This window comes from Cariama cristata, unplaced genomic scaffold (assembly GCF_000690535.1).
Source record: "Cariama cristata isolate BGI_N322 unplaced genomic scaffold, ASM69053v1 scaffold21446, whole genome shotgun sequence".
Lineage (NCBI taxonomy): Eukaryota > Metazoa > Chordata > Aves > Cariamiformes > Cariamidae > Cariama > Cariama cristata.
In genome coordinates, this window is record NW_009623026.1 from 1 (window position 1) to 16,864 (window position 16,864).

Sequence of the window (16,864 nt, forward strand, 5' to 3'; positions counted from 1 at the left end):
GGAATCACAGAAATTGCCCCTCTTGATAAAGCTGGTTTTCAAGAGACCTATTAGGGGCTATGTCTTGCCATTGCTCCAGGAAATCTGAACAGAGGGCAAAGAGGACAATGGCAAAAGAAGGAATGCCTGCTATTTTCATCTTATCTTCAATTAATGTTTTGTTATAAAGAACACTCCACTTATCACTCTCAAGTAGGACAAAAGAGATTCAATGGTGGCAAGAGCTAGTGTCATGTTTGACAGGGAAATGGTAGTGTTCCTGTGGCTCTGATAATCCTGAATTAAGTGTTGGCTGGTTGTTTTCAAATAAACTCCTTTAAAGCAACACTGAAAGTCACAATTTCCTCACATCTTTCTGTAGTATCAGAACTTCAAAGTTCAGAATGTCAAAGTATCTAGCAAAGCTGAATATAATAATTAACACTATTTTACCTAACATTGTCATAGCAAAAAGATATTCTTTTTTCTAAGCAAGGAAATATTTCCTGTTTTCTAGGTGCCAGTTCCTATAATTTCTATGGAAATCTCTTCAAAAAGGGTAAGTATTTACCAAGTTTGACATACGAAAATTTTGACTCAAATGTAATGAAGCTGTAAACTGTATAGAGATAGATAGATACACAGATAGATAGACAAATGGATGTACATCATCTATAATCAGATATGGTCTGATACATGTAATCTTTTTGTATTATTTACAATAGAGAAAATGCTCTATTCCTTTATGAAGCATTTAAGTTTTTAAATTCTAATGTTAAATCTCCTTAGTTCACACTATCATGCATATCAAAGCAATTGAAAAACAATGTGTTTCATGAGTTACTGGCATAGTAATCACAGTAGGGATTAGCTTGGTGGATATGGCAACTCACAGAAAAGTTTCTTGCTGGTAAATATAGACAGACTTCAGCCTCATGGGGATATCAGTGCAAAAAGAGCCTTGCTGGATCTCCTACGTATTCAGTTGCCCATGAAAGGCAGGCTGTTTGGATCTGACTCCCTTTTGGGTTTCTGCTAGTTTCTGCTAATATAAACATCCAATTTATTACTCTTGTAGGCAGGTTCTCATCCATACTTTATCATCATATCATCTCAGGATGAAGCCATTATAAACATCCCTGGATAGTTGTATTTTAATAGATCTAAACATCTGGCACAGTATAGCTGCACGTAAACATAGTGAAACACAAGTAACAAAGAATGAAAATTGCATTAATAGGAGGTGTGAGTGTGCTCCAAAAGATCATTTTAGTCTTGATGTCTAGTCAACTTGCATTCTTTCTGTAGGTAACGCAGAAAGACAAACTCCTCTGATAGTGATTCAGAGGAGGATCTTAGGTGTAAGTATTCTGAATTATTTCCTGGATCAATCTATTTTTTTTTCCATGGACTCTGAAAGCAGTTCTGGAGACTAGATTGTCTAACACTGTACCTATGTGATTGTTTGGAGAAAGACTTCCGTATCGTTTCAGATATTTGCCTTGCCTTTAGCTCTCAGTGAAATGTCATGGTAAAAGGGTTGTGTTGGAAGAGTAAAAGGGAGATACTGTATAAAAAATGAAGTAGTCCTCCTCCATTACATCCAGCTCCCAAGAGGGCTTCTAACTATACTAAATTCAAGAAGTATCTGGAAGATCTGGAGAGAATTGTAAAAAAGCCACTAAAGTAATCCAGTGGTTGAAGAATAAACCTTCTTGTGAGAAGTAACAGTAGCTTAACTTTTTCAAGATGTCAAAGAAAAGATTGAGAGAGAACAGGAAAGTCAGATATAAAATTTTACCAAACGAAGTTACTTCCTAGTGTATGTGTAAAGGGGTTCTTAAACATTGATGGCAAAGCAACAACAGATTAAATAACCAAGCTCAGCTTGTTGAAAGTAGATAAACTTAATCTTGAAATTGGGTACAGTTTTCTGATACTGAGGATAATTAAATGTTAGAACACATGTTACGGATGGAGTTGGCACCAAGTAATTTTGTCTTTAAAATGAGCAGAAGTGTAACTTAGTTGAGTTTATGTGAAAAAAGTTATGTAACTCGAGCATTTTGGCTAGTCTCTTTTGAACTTGGAGTTAGTGAGCCTATGGAGACCTCATTGCTAGCCTTGTCTCCATGTCCTTATAACACTAACCAGTCTTCACTAAGTCAGTGGTACAATAAAATATCATATTTCAGGGCTGAGCTAGTTATCTGCAGAGGCTGGGAAAGAATGTTCTTCTTTGATGTTCCAGTGGCTAGATATTGAATGCTTTTTGCCTTCCTCTGATGAACCAAGATTCAGAGTAGTCTTTACTCCTGTTAAAAGATGAAAGAGAAAATCCCCATCTCATATGTCTTAATGAAAGTGTTGTTCATGTCTTCTGGGACAACCACACTGCAGCCTTTGCCAAGAAAGAATTCCCCTCAAACTAGGATCCTAGGTTTCTTCTTCACTCCACTTGCAGATCGAGTTCCTGCTACTATCATCTGGCTTATCTCAGCTGAAAAAGTCTTCAAGCATTGCTGTTACCAGCCTTTCCTAGTCTCCTCCCCTGGCATTTCTAAAAGTTAAATTTCTGTGATCTAAACAGATACAGGAGGTGTAATTGGGGCTAAGAATGAACTATGTGAATTAAATTTCATGTTTTCTGATAGGTAAGCCACACTAAATGAGCTACCAGCATTTTCCAGCTTTAATTAATTTTAAAATATCAGATTTTGAAAATTTGGTCTAAGAGTGGGAACTATGGACTAAGTTTGGCCATTAGGATAAGCACAGCTTTAGTGTTCATTAGGAAACCTCTTTCTCACTGGTAAAACCGTGGACGTGAGCTGTGCACAAGCAGTTCCTCTTGCAATGCACACTGCATATTTCTGTGTTTAGATGATTTACATTCAACAGCAAGAAGACTTTTTCTCAAATCCCTATAAATTCAAGCTATTATCTTCTGATTTTATTATGCTAGCATCTCAAGAATTAGATTGATCATCTTTCATTTGATTTCAAAAGGACATTTATGTGAACTCAGATTCCACGAATCTTAGCACTAATGCTAAAAAAAAACCCCAAACCCTACAAATAAATATTAAAGAAGCAGACTGTGACCAGTTAATTTGTAAGGAAAGATTGCACAGCACCAGGAAAAAAAAAAAAATCCATCTATATCCTGTGCACTGAGGGATTATACAAATCATACTACTACTGTGCAAGTGTATATATGACCATATTGTAAGCAGATGCATCAAGAGTTAAATTTACTTGATAACTCCCACTTTAAGATCGAGGTTGCTTGTAACTTTTGCAAATTTGAACTTCTTTGTTTAAAGTCTTTCATGTCAAGTTTTTTGCAGATTGGTTAGGAGACAGAGAAGTGTAAAGAGGGAGGCATTATAAACTATCTTGAGGAAGAAAAAGAAACTTAAACCCCTGCCTGTTCAAACACAAAACTTACAAAGCTGTAACTTCAGAAGCGAGGAAATGCCAAAATAAACTTGTTCATTTTACTCTCTTTCTGCTCCTCCATCCTCATCCAGGAGTTTAGTCTGTAAGCAGATATTTTCCTACAGAGTAACTCTGCCTCCCTCAGGGCACAGGCTGGATGCACAACTGGCAAGCAATGATAAAGCTAACATTTTTAAATAACTCCAGTGGTAACAGAAGTTTTAATCGAAATTCTAGTAATTTAATCATATGTGGTGTGTTTTTCCCAGCAACAGCTGTACGTCGGATCTGAGTCAGTCATAGCGCAAGTGAAGTTCCACCAGTGTGACCTGTATGGCACCGCCTGTGCTGACTGCTGCCTCGCTCGAGATCCGTACTGCGCTTGGGATGGGATCTCCTGCTCCCGATACTATCCCACAGGAATGCAGGCAAAGAGGTAAGAACCGCCGCTTTCCATGATATTCTTTTTGCAAAATACCTAGGTAAATAGTTCCTACTGCAACACATAGTACTTCTTATCTCCCTCTCATAAAAATAACTGAGCAGTGAGAAGATATGTTAGCTGCTAATTTATTAGCGCGATCTTAAGGGATTGCAAATGAACCAAATTAATAGGATGGCATAAACTGGCATACTAGGAGTATTTTTATGAATAAAGCAAAGTCGCATAGTAATTATTTGCAGTAAGTTTTAAATAAACCTCAATTTCCTTATACATCTTTTGGTGTGCAGAGGAAAGATTCTTTACAACATCAGAGACCTATTTCGGTAGTATTATACAGCAAATATATAACACTGCAATAACATATAAAATAGAATTTCCAAAAAAAGCAAAGAAGAATCTGTGTTAATAGTCAAATACCTTCACCAGCCAAAAGGAAACCAGAGTATGTGCAAAAGCTAAGGTTAGGCTTAGGCCTTCTTCATTGAATTTATAATGACAAGTTACCCTAGAGGCCATTTCAAAGCATGAACCTAATTTGAGTACTTAATTCTTCCCTTGGGGACACTTCTTTCTATCGCCATTCGCTTATTCATGGCTCTTGGTCTTCTTTTCTTTGTGCAGTAATTTCCCATATACCTGTCCTCTTCCCTTCACTCTCAAACCCAGGTTCTGCAATTCAGCTACACAGACACTTGATGAAGCATCTAGAACATGCATATTTTAATCCACAATTTTTCACAAGACTTTAAGTCAACATTGCCACTAGAGAGAGTAATGTCCAGCCTTAGTCAACAAAATTTTGGCAATATACATATTCAAAACCTTTTTGTGGCTTTTTTGCCATCACTGTTTCTGCAAATATATGCTTATATATATTAGACTTACATGGACTGCAAGGATTAGAATGAATTGAGCAACTTCTGGAGACTGTTTTGAAAACCAGTGGAGGTAGTTCAGTCAAAACCAAGTCATAGCATCCCAAATTTATTATTGTTTCTTAAGGAAAACCGGGAAGGTGGGGCTTTTTATTTATTTAATTTTTGTCCTGCACATGTTATCTTTCCATGAACCTGGATGCACTCAGACAAATGCACTGCTGACTATTCCCAGGCACAACAGACATTTCTGTAGATTTTTCTAAAAGATGATGAACACAGTCATGTTACATTGGGCAACACGACTTTTAGGGTAAGGCATTTTAAAAAGTAAATACGGGAAATACAGCCAATGACTCAGCATAATTAAGAATCTCTTGGACTTATTACACTAAGGCATAGGTTAAGTAGGAAATCTACACCACTTTTACAGGCAGGATTGCATAGTCTCCTCATGCTTCTCGCAGGCAGACCTAAGGGAGGAAGTGGGCTCTGATTGTCTGCTCAATGTGAGAAGAGTCTAGCTAAAATTTTCAGGCCCCAGATTAAGAAAGATGAGCAGCTATATAATGGGCCAGGGAGATTAATTTCTTACAGTATAAGTAGAAATTGGATTATCGTAATTATAAAGCATATAGGTTATTTATCTAATGACGTAAAAGTCACTTGGGGAAGGGGGGAGGGGGTTTAAAAAATTTCCCAGCAGCCTGCTAGCACTGTATCAACATTTACATTGTTCTGCAGGCTACTTATTGTCTGAAAAAAGATAAGAGAAACTCACTCAGTCCTGAACTCTGTTGTACATTTTTAGCATATTTCTCACCTAAGACAATTTCCAGAGTAGCAGCCTTTACGTCTCCTGACACATGCATTTATCCAGGGCTGAGCGATATGGGCAGCACCCCAGACACCTTCCTGTGCTTTACCTCCCCAACATTTAGCAGGTCAGTCTCTAAAACGAGAAAATATTGCTCTTATCACTGCAATAAGCACTGCAGCAGTGGAGAAGGGATTTGCACTCAATTGAATGTTCTTGAAGTCTGCAAAACTTGTTTTACCTGTAAGAGTTTGGGGAACAGCCAGCAAGAACTAATAATATTGTGAGGGATGGATGGCATTTTCTTTGCTCACTTTAGATCATAGCTGAAGCTCACAGCATTTTAAACTTACGAGCTTACACTGTGTGGTACATGGAAAGGCAGGGAGAGCTACTTAGGACATATGTAACAAAATTGTTTTAAGTTGCCTCCGCTGGGTACCAAGTGGACAGCACTGCTCTAGGGTAGGTCGCAGTAGACAACATGGAGTTTTCTGATACTAAGCGACCCTGAGCAGGTGATAACTTAGCCATGGCTGCCTTGGGGTCCAGACACAATTAATGCCACATCCTAGAGCATAAACATCTTTATCTGGCCTTGTGTTAGGGCTCCAGATTTCTGCTCAAGCTGTACAGGGCAGTACAAGTAATGTGAGTGCAAGGGGCATTGGAGAGCATTTCTTTCTCCAGTTACTGGCAGCCCTCTCTTCGCTGAGACTCATGGACCTGTGCCTTACATTACAGCACCCTTGAGCTGGCTTTAATACCATCTCTATCTGCTCAAATGTGTCCCTCATACAGTACATTTAGGTGGGCTTTTGACTTGTAAGAGCAGCCCTGCTAGTGCAGTAAGAGCATTGCTAAGAGCTCTTTCTAATTCCAGTTCTACTGTTGAAGAGTTCAACCGAAGCAGGGATGTACAATGTACCCTCCCCACTTCAATTCAAATGCTATCTATTTTAGATCCTAATACCTCCAAGGTATGACAAGTGCTTAGAGAAACACAAAAAAGAAAAATTGTAAATTAAAGCACATACAGGATACAGAGAGAAATGCAAAAAACCCTCTGCTTGACAGCTGCTACTAATTTGTTGAACTGTAAAAGCCTATATTATAATTCCTTGTACATCCATAGCCTGGATAATTAATTAGATATAGGGTTTAATTAAGGACAAATAAAAACTGAGCTGAAAACCCCCTATCTTGATGCTGGCAGTGCAGCACACTACAATGTCATGGTAGTTACAGGTGTATGACTCCTGCATACTGCAAATACTTAAGATCCCAGAAGAAAATTATATTGCATTCAACTTCCATGAAGTGCGCTTGAGAAAGCAGAGAGGTCCAGGACCTAAAGAAATGCTTTAGCTCACTATTACCCCTGCAGTCTGATTTAGGCAGGTTCAATTTTTATCTGAACAAGCACTAAACTGTACAAGTGAGATTCTTTGCTGTGGCAGCTCACCGTCTAGGCTGAAAAAGGGCTGGAGTGATTTTAAAATGTCTTTCAGCTTGGATAGGTCTGGTAACCTGTGATTCTTTAGCTAGTTTTAAGAAGTTGAAAGTTGCTCTCCTGTCTCCTCTCCATCTCTGGCCTCTTTCTTCACCACCCAGTCCCCCAGCAAGCACACAAACATGCTCTGTGACTCTCATGGTTGGCACAGGAGCTCCGAACAGATTTGTTTTTTTCCCCAAATTTATCTGGAAGCCTCCCGGCCCTCCTTGCGGCCTGCCCGCAATCGAGTGTCTAGGCTGGAGGAGGCGACGGAGCTACACTGACGGCAGCCTTCCGCCAGGGGGCGCGGCCGTAGGGCGAGGAGGGGCGGGGCGGGGGGGGGGGGGGCGGGGGGGGGGGGGGGGGGGGGGGGCAAAAAAAAAAAAAAAGGAAAAAAACTTTTGCCTTGCAGCTAAATCCCTGTGCTCACCCAAATGTCCCTCTGTTATAACGTTTGGTTTGGCAAACCCAAACTCAGTCTAATGATTTATTTATGCAAATTGCAAGATGCCTTTTCTGAGACTTCGACTTTGCCTCATCTGTCCCTGGGAAATAATAAAGAAACATGATGGTGATGAAGATGATGATGACTGGAAAGCACAGAGTTACAGACTGAAATCTAAATTCAAGAAGTTACAGATTGCAAAGGACATTTCTATATATTCAGTACATTTGCTAGTCACCGAAAATTGTTCCTTATAGTAGTTTATCTCACAAATTGTCTGGTACTCTATTATTCATGGAATTCTGAATTAAATTATTACTAAGAAAAAAGAGCAAATACCAGGATTATGTCAGTACGTGTGAAATAAATTTATCTCCCAGTGTCTCCTGCTCCTTCAGCACCTCTCCCCATTTTTTCCTTCTCTTCAAAAAAGTAGCAAGTGAAGGCATTGGTAAATGTTTCTTCCCCAGTCTTTACACTCACAGTAGTAAAATTCCATCAAACAATCGTGTCTTTTTCTTGAACAGCTCTAACAACTGGAGAAAGATCCTGTCTTACAGGAGTAGGATTTTTTTAGCCCTACAATGGCCTTCAGGAACTGAAGTGTAGATAGTACGTGCCTGCTAACTGTCCTGTTCCTGCTAGATAGGGCTGCTGGGACTGACAGCAGCGGGGTTTTCTTGTTTGTTTATTTCAAGGCTAATGTCTGCAGTATTTATGTATATTTGTGCAAAAGAATGTCTCTTCTGGAAAATCTGTATACACAGATATACAAAGCTGGTGGCAGGATTATTCAGCACTGACACTTTGCAGAGCTGTCAGTAAACAGGGCTGCAGCATCTATACATTACAATGAGAACTCCCAGGGCATAATAAAGCCCTGTTGCTATCTCAGAATCTCAATTTTTGTTTAATAATATACATGTATTTCTAGTGCTTCTGCCTAAAAGTCCCAACAGACTCCCCACTGAATTTGCAGATTCCCCTGAAACAACAATGGCAAAACATTGGTTCTACTCAGAATATTGGTTAAGGTTAGAGCTGTCCACTGGATCAGAAGTCCATACAGGTGACAGAACTCAGCCAGTATTCATCCTCTACTGCTAGTTTAGCAATACAATGAGTATCATCCATCAGCAAGATCTTTAAATATTGTAAATCTGCACAGCTTCAGTAAATTCAATTTGTGCCAAATAAAAATTCTGTCTTGTGTGTTCATATAGCACTGAAGAAAAGCATTATCTAAGCAGTAAATACAAACAATAACAAAACTGCTTGGCTTTGTCTGTTTCTGTCATATGTGATTTATACTGTACACATAGCTGCTGTGTTAGATTTGCTGCATTGCATATTTCTGTTAATCTGTTATGAATGACATTGGTAATACTGTGTAGAATTACTCTCTATGCAAGCATAGGAAAGGTATCCTTAGTATAACTAAATTTCAGGTTGTTGGAAATACTAAATCTGGCAAGGTATGACATTCCAACAGGCTCTTTTGTTTCCCTAGTAAACAATCTTAATTTTATTTATCAGGACACTCAGAAAAAAAAATTGGCATATAAAAGCACAGTTCTTCTGGGAATGCACCATACAATCATGGTTTTCATTGTTTTTCTGTAAATGTATATAAAAAACCCAAAGCCCGAAACTCATAACAATTTTTCTTTCAAAAGCAATGGCATTATTTCCAGGCCACAGACAGGGATCCCAGGTTCTGTCCACAGTTCTGCCACTGGCTCACTTTCTGGGTATGGGCAAGTCATGAATGTGTCTGTTTCTCTGTTGAGAAAAATGAGCTTAACAGCTGTCTGGTACACAGATGTTATTAAATAAATTATTTACTCTGCACTTTGAGATTCCCAAGTGAAAAAAATAATATGACTAAAGGTTCCTTTGACTCTTCCAAGCACTGAATGTAGCCCAGCTGGTTCAGAGGATCTAGTTTTAGTATTTACATCAGTGTAGTTATATATAAACTGGACATGTAGTTGTGCCTTTTTCCCAGACAAGTGTGTTTCTTTTTTTTTTAGATATGTGATTCCCAATAGATTGAGTACAGAGAAAATACCAATGCATAAATGAGTACTTCTCACAATAATGCTAAATTTTTAGGAATCAAGATGTAGCTCCTTATGTTTTTAATGAATGCCACTTCAGCATAAACCCAACAATCTGCAGGCTAAACATGTTATCTCAAACAATTCCATTTTTTCCCTTCCAGACGTTTCCGCAGACAAGATGTTCGACACGGAAATGCAGCGCAGCAGTGCTTTGGCCAGCAGTTCATTGGTAATCTACTCACACAGTTACAAATTGCTAGCAAATGCCTGGAGCAGAGAGCACAGACTTTGCCAAGAGTATAAGCCAGACCATGATCTCACCTGAGTTTTTTATTGGCATATTCCTATAATAACTTACAGGAGTCATGGGAATGAGCCCATGTCATCCAGGTCTAAGAATGACTCTGTTTCAGTGGCAGGTCAGGTGCATCCCATAGAGTTCATGTAGTCCTGCAGCCCTGTCATTCAGGCTAGGGATGTAGCTAATGTATCTCGAGGGCTTCCAACAGAAATGCAAGTGGAAAGATGGGGCAGGGATAAGAAACAACAGGGCTCCAGCCTGAAATGAAGATTAAATACTTCCAGCCAGAATTGAAGGAGCTCGATAGCACAGACATGGGCAACGACGTGTCAGAACACAAGTGCGTATTTATGATCATTATCCAGATTTGTCCTAAAAAAACATAAAGTACTGTATCTAATGCTGTTGTCCAAACTTTGGAAGGTGATGATTTCAAACACTGATATTGGGAATGGCAAACCAGACAGAAAACAGCTGCCTGGACATCCTCAGTATTTTGCAGGATAACACCCAATACATTTATAGATGAAAAAAATCAAATATAAAAGGTTGTTTTAGATAGATAGCCAGAGAACACATATTTTAGAAATTAAATATTAGATAGATATCTTACCAGAGAAAGCTTCAATAAAATTAAAGTCCATTGGAGGTTATATTAGATTTTGGAAAAATATATTCCAATATGAAATAGTAATTATACAGTAAGTTTGAAATACAACAGAGAAATCACAATGATACCAAACCCTATAATTTTTAGGGTATAAAAGTGATTGGTCTAAAGAATATTTCTCACTACTATGGAATAAGATGATTTCATTAATGAGGTAGTTGGTCCCCTCTAGTGTAACATCTAGCTTATCTTCCTCTAGATGTTTTGTTGGATGAAAAAGCAGAATTGAGCTTTGATTAATTTCATTCACCTTGTTTTTATTAGCACCCTTGGGCCAAAACTATACATTCTTTTTACATGTGTATAACATGGATATGTATAACATTGGTTAGGGTATTTATAGTTTTTAAGAATTTCATTTTGCAAAAGGCTATATGCTCTCATTTTTATCCCTAAAAATATCTAATTATTTCTTATATTTAAGCATGTATTGAATCCTTCTCTTTCACTGACTGAAAATGAAACAGATGAACTATTCATAAGAACTAGGCACAAGAACTTAGCAGTGTGAAAGGCTAGTATCTGTTTCTCTGTGTACAGTCTTAGCTGAACCACGGCATAATTTGGTCCATTTATCTCCTGTAGGAGTCTGAGATGAAGGGAAAATTCACTTAGCAGGTCAGACCTTCACCAAACACTACTTTTCAGTCACTATCAGGTTGAGTCTGAATTAAACTTCACTCTTAAAAGTAAATATATGGTGAATATGGAGTGTAACAAGTATTGGTAGTAACACATGTTTTTAAAACATTTCTCTTTCTTCCAGGTGAAGTTCTGGAGAAGACTGAGGAGCGACTTGTTTATGGAATAGAGTACAACAGCACCCTTCTGGAGTGCACCCCTCGGACCTTACAAGCAAAAGTAATCTGGTTTGTCCAGCGAGCACATGAAACTAAGAAGGAAGAAGTAAATATTCTTATATACTAACTTTTTAAGTAAAAGAGCCTGCTGTTAGGAATATTACATCTTCACTGAAAGGCCTGTCATCAGTTGCAGAAATGTACATGGGTGTCAGGGAAAACCATTATGTTCATCTGCTGTCTTGAATTAATAGATCTGAGAATTTCATCTGCTGTTTGCATTCAGCATCTTGAACGCAGATGTGAGAAATGTAGTGAAACTTGATTTAAGATCTCAAAAAAAAAGAGAATCCACCACTTCTCCTGGTATGTTATTGCAGAGGTGAAATGTGTACATATTACTCCCAGTGTTAGTCTAGCTTGACATCTCTTCATTCTTACTGCCTCACCTATTACATTACAGAACCTTCTGAAAATGGGTATTGGTGGATTCTCTGCCTCTTTTACATATATTTCCGTATTATGGAAGTGCTTTATAAGCGTTATTTTATTTATTCCTCAAAACCTCTCCGATATACATCAGTGTAGCTATCCCCATTCAGTATGTGGAAGGACATAGGGAGAAAAGCCTCAGACTAAGAAAGGATTAGGACGGTTGCCTTACTGACTAACAGCTAGGCTCTGCTGCAAATGTAAGACCCCAGCTTAGCCATAGACATCTGCAGATCTCTGGAGTGAGACTCAACTGGTAGAAAATGTGGACATTTACAACAAAGAGATCTACCTAGGAGCTAGTCAATGTAGGCTGCCTTTGAAGTCAGACTAGGTGGTGTTGCAGCCAGTGGTGTCACCTCGTGTTAAACTAGACAGCTTCATTTTGTCATGTAAAAAGCTGACTAGTAAACCACTGAATACAAAAATAACTAAGGATGCCACACTTTGCTTTAAATATCTAAAATTAAGCAAGATGAATGCCATCCCCACATCAGGCACATTTTTGTTTTGACCAAGTCTCAAATCTCTGCATGGTTTTTCACACTTGGTATTTCGTCATCTATTTTGGTGGAAGATCCCTAGCTATGCACAATCATTCTTACAACAGAGCGATCAATCAGTTCTGTCACAGAAGGTAGTGAACTGTGAGGTCTGGAGGATGCCTTATAATATATACATCCTGTTAGACCCAGTAGCTCAGATACTGGACACCAGGAGTGAAAATTTGAACAGACTCTAACCTTCCAGTATTTCTTTATACTACTAGGATGAATTTGTTTTAATGTTTCTCCCTTAAAGTTACTCAATTTTTCATGAATAATTATATAGTCATTAGGAAAGCAGAAACAGGATCATAGAATCACTGAATGGTTTGGGTTGAAAGGGACCTTAAAGACCATCTAGTTCCAACCCCCTGGCCATGGGCAGGGACACCTTCCACTAGACTAGCTTGCTCAAAGCCCCATCCAGCCTGACCTTGAACACTTCCAGGGATGGGACATCCACAGCTTCTCTGGGCAACCTGTGCCAGTGCCACACCACCCTCACAGTGAAGAATTTCTTCCTTATATCTAACCTAAATCTTCTCTCTTCCAGTTTAAAGCCATTACCCTTTGTCCTATCACTACATGCCCTTGTAAAAAGTCCCTCTCCAGCTTTCTTGTAGGCCCCTTTTAGGTACTAGAAGGCTGTTCTAAGGTCTCCCCGGAGCCTTCTCTTCTCCAGCTTGAACAACTCCAACTCTCTCAGCTCATCCTCAGAGGAGAGGTGCTCCAGCCCTCAGATCATCTTCATGGCCTCCTCTGGACTCTTCAACAGGTCCATGACCTTCTTGTGTTGGAGTCCCCAGAGCTGAAGGCAGTACTGCAGGGGGGTGTCTCACCAGAGTGGAGTAGAATCCCCTCCCTCAACCTGCTGGTCACACTGCTTGTGATGCAGCCCAGGATATGGTTGGCTTTCTGGGCTGCAAGTGCACATGGCCGGCTCTCATCTAATTTTTCATCCCCAAGTCCTTCTCTTCAGGACTGCTCTCAATCCATTCATCACCCAGCACTTCTCTTCTGCTAAATATTCAGCACCTTACTGTTAAATGGAAAGATGAGGATTCCATTCTCCTGGGCACTTCTGCTGGCTGGATTAGACAGCTCAGTGCTCCCTGATTCCTAGCATCTGTGAATACCTTGTAGTTAATAACCTAGCTCTCAAGAGCTGTAGGGGGAACTCAATCACCAGACTCAGAACTGAGGCTTTAATATCGCAATGGTCCTGCAGTTAGATATACAAATATCTCTGACTGTTGCCTCAAAAACATTTGTCAATATACAAGAGAATTCACAGGGACACTTATTGCAGGTCAGTTGGCAAATGCCCATTTGTTTTCCATCCAGTAGTTTATTTGCATGTTTCAACCTTGTTTCCGTCTGTGATTTAGCCACAAGTGACTAACCCATGCTGGGAAAACAGGGAACTATCTGCTCCACTATCTGTTCTTCCATGTTTGCCAGATTGTCTAGACTGCTTTACTTTCACAGCTCAATCTCTTCTTTACTTAAGTATTTTTGTTACTTAAAAACTGTGAATTAAAGGATCATGGATCTCTAATCTTCCTCTCAAAATTTAATATTATATTCATGAAAGTACAATTCAGAAGTAATTGTACTGATTTAATGCAATAGTAAAGGCCCGTGCTCTATAACTGCATGAATTTATTTTTCAGGTGAAGACAGATGATAGAATAATCAAAATGGACCTTGGCCTCTTATTCCTGAAGCTGCATCGTCTGGATGCAGGGACATATTTTTGTCAGACAGTGGAACACAGCATTGTTCACACTGTCAGGAAGATCACTCTGGAAATAGTTGAGGAAGAACGCATAGATGAAATGTTCAGTAAAGACTATGAGGAGGATATACCTCACAAAATGCCATGCCCAATGCAGAGCAGTATACCTCAGGCATCAAAGCCATGGTACAAGGAATTTCTTCAACTAATAGGTTACAGCAACTTCCAGAGGGTGGAAGAATACTGTGAAAAAGTCTGGTGTACAGATAAGAAGAGAAAAAAGCTGAAAATGTCTCCATCCAAATGGAAATATGCCAATCCTCAGGAGAAGAAGGCAAGGATCAGGCCAGAGCATTACCGGTTGCCCAGGAACATAGCTGACTCTTGATGGACAAAATCCATCCACTGTTTCTGGGCAAAATTTTATTTGGACTTAAGTAAGAGGGAGAAATCAGTCTTGGTTTTGGTAAATGATACAGGTTTATATATATAAAGTATTGGGACTGAAAACAAAAATGCTATTGTAAGTTATAATGTACACTCATGATGACTGTTTAGAAGCATTTTAAGCAAAATCTTCTTAACTATCTGATTCTAAGTAGGTCGATGCAATCAGAGTTTTGTGTTAGGGAGGACATGACAATCTTCAGGCTCTGAGTGCTTGAATCAGTTTCCTGAGTGGACTGTGCTTGCGCTGTATATTGTTGCACATGATGGCATATTTAACAAATTCAAATAGCTAAGCATTCACAAATGGATAAAAAATATAACACATATTTTTTCTTTGTTTCACAAATTTCTCATGCTTCTGAAAGTGGCACATCTTCAGATCATTCCTTTTGATTGTGGCCTCTCTGAGTTTATCACTGAGAACAAGGAGTTGTGTTAATACAGTGTACTGCTATTTCTAAAGATAATGAAGGGAAATCCTATTTACGTCCCATCATTTTTTGTCTTATCAGTCATTTATGAAGCACAATGTGCTCTCACAGCTAAATAATATTCCCTAGTAACTTGATGTAAGTCAAATGCATGCTGAAAACACAAACAGAATGAAATTCTTCAACTTATCTTTATAAAAAGTTGAAATGATGGTTTAGATAGAAAACGAGTCTATCTTCTCTATTAATGGGCATTGCTTTAGTAATGAGACGAATTAAGGGAGAGCCCTCTTGTGGTAAAAATAAACAAACAAACAAACAGCAAAAACTGATATCATCTATTTTCTGAAAAGCTGTGTGTAACAAAGAAGTATTACCCAGATCCACAGCCAGTTTGTTTTCAGCACACTCTTCTAGTCTTCATGTGCTAAATCCACAGGTTTAGAAGGCAGTGTTGGAAGTCATTTATACTGGAAAGACAGCATTTAAAGTAAGTAATGCTTTATGTTGTTAATGTGCTTTTGGGGTAAAATGCAGTCATAAAAAGTTAGGATGTAGATTAAAAACAAGAACAGCTTTATGCAGCTGTGTTTCTATAATTTCAGGATCTGCTCCAGGTAAATATTTTCCTGATATGGGATCTCTAGTCAAAAGGGCTGCTTTGCTGCTCTTGTGAGTGATACCAGGAAAGGAGATCAAAGAACTAAGTCACTTACAATCTAGGTCTTTCAAGATTTACCAAAAAACAAAAAGAAAAAGAAAAAATATCTTTAAGTATGAGAAACTAGATGCAGAAAATGCAGGAAAACTAGCATTTCACTACTTGAGAAGTCTGATATTACAATATGAATTGGATTTTTTTTGTTGGAAATTTAAAAAAAATATAAGGAAGTTATAAATGCAAATGAGTCGCAAAGGAGTTAACTCCTCAAATGAGAACATGATGCCAATAGGGAAAACAGCCAAGCTGATAGTGATTTTGATGCCACCAAGAAAATATGCAAGGGAATTATCAGTCACAAAGATGTTCATGTTGAGCTTCAACTTCTAATCAGGAAACAGAATTTAGACTTAGTGGGAATTAACAGCCTGGATAACAGAGATTTTCTAAGCTTGCTGTGTTAACAAACGCAGGAACCAATGCTCACCCAGGGTTTTCCACACGGGCTGTGTGTGTGAGGATCTCGCAGTTGCTGGCAGGACCCACGAGCTTTGCTGTGCTCCTCTGGGAACGGAGACGGTCCAGGTGTTTGAAAGGAGCCCATGGGCATACTGTTAGCAACCTGAGTATGAGGAAAACAAGGTTTCACCTTGTGTTGGTATAACAGCAGATAGATGTTTCCATCAGCCAGTTGTGTTAAGGAAATCAATTTATGTGTGGGTTTGCACTTTGTTTAGCTAGAATGCATGTCAAAGAGGTGGGAATGGACAGCGTGCATAACCTTGCATGAATTCACGCAGTTGCTAACTTTGACCTGATACAGGAGACTGGATAAATTCACTTTTCTGTGACAGTTTAATGGAACTTAGTTGTAGTTAGGATCCTCTGTTTGGTTTCAGTTATATGGGAGGTGCTAGCACTGAAGGCTGTGGCAGAGAACATACACAGAACAAGCATCTCTGATTTATACTTAATCCCCTATACAATCCTTACTGGCATCCTTGATGGAAAACTGTTAAAACATCGCTAAAATCCTTTTCTGATGAATTAGAGAATCCACTTCTTTTAAACAGTGATGGGAGTTATATTTTACTTTACATATGATATGCAAGTCAGGATTCCTGATTTAATACAAAAGTGTGTATTTTTAGCTCCCTATCCCTTTAGTGGTTACATGTGGAGAATTGCATTAAATTTTTATTTACCTTTTAAAATT

At 38.8% G+C, this 16,864-nt stretch overlaps 1 protein-coding gene across 1 annotated transcript; it reads left to right on the top strand.

Annotated features, from left to right (window-relative positions):
* The first annotated feature begins 488 nt into the window (after nt 1–488).
* LOC104163543 (semaphorin-3E) lies at nt 489–14,745 on the top strand. Its single transcript, XM_009702582.1, has 5 exons — nt 489–538; nt 3,690–3,856; nt 9,722–9,789; nt 11,298–11,437; nt 14,042–14,745. Exons 1-5 carry the CDS (start codon nt 518–520, stop codon nt 14,492–14,494), a joined length of 849 nt encoding a protein of 282 aa, XP_009700884.1. The 5' UTR covers nt 489–517; the 3' UTR covers nt 14,495–14,745.
* Nucleotides 14,746–16,864: the final 2,119 nt, after the last annotated feature.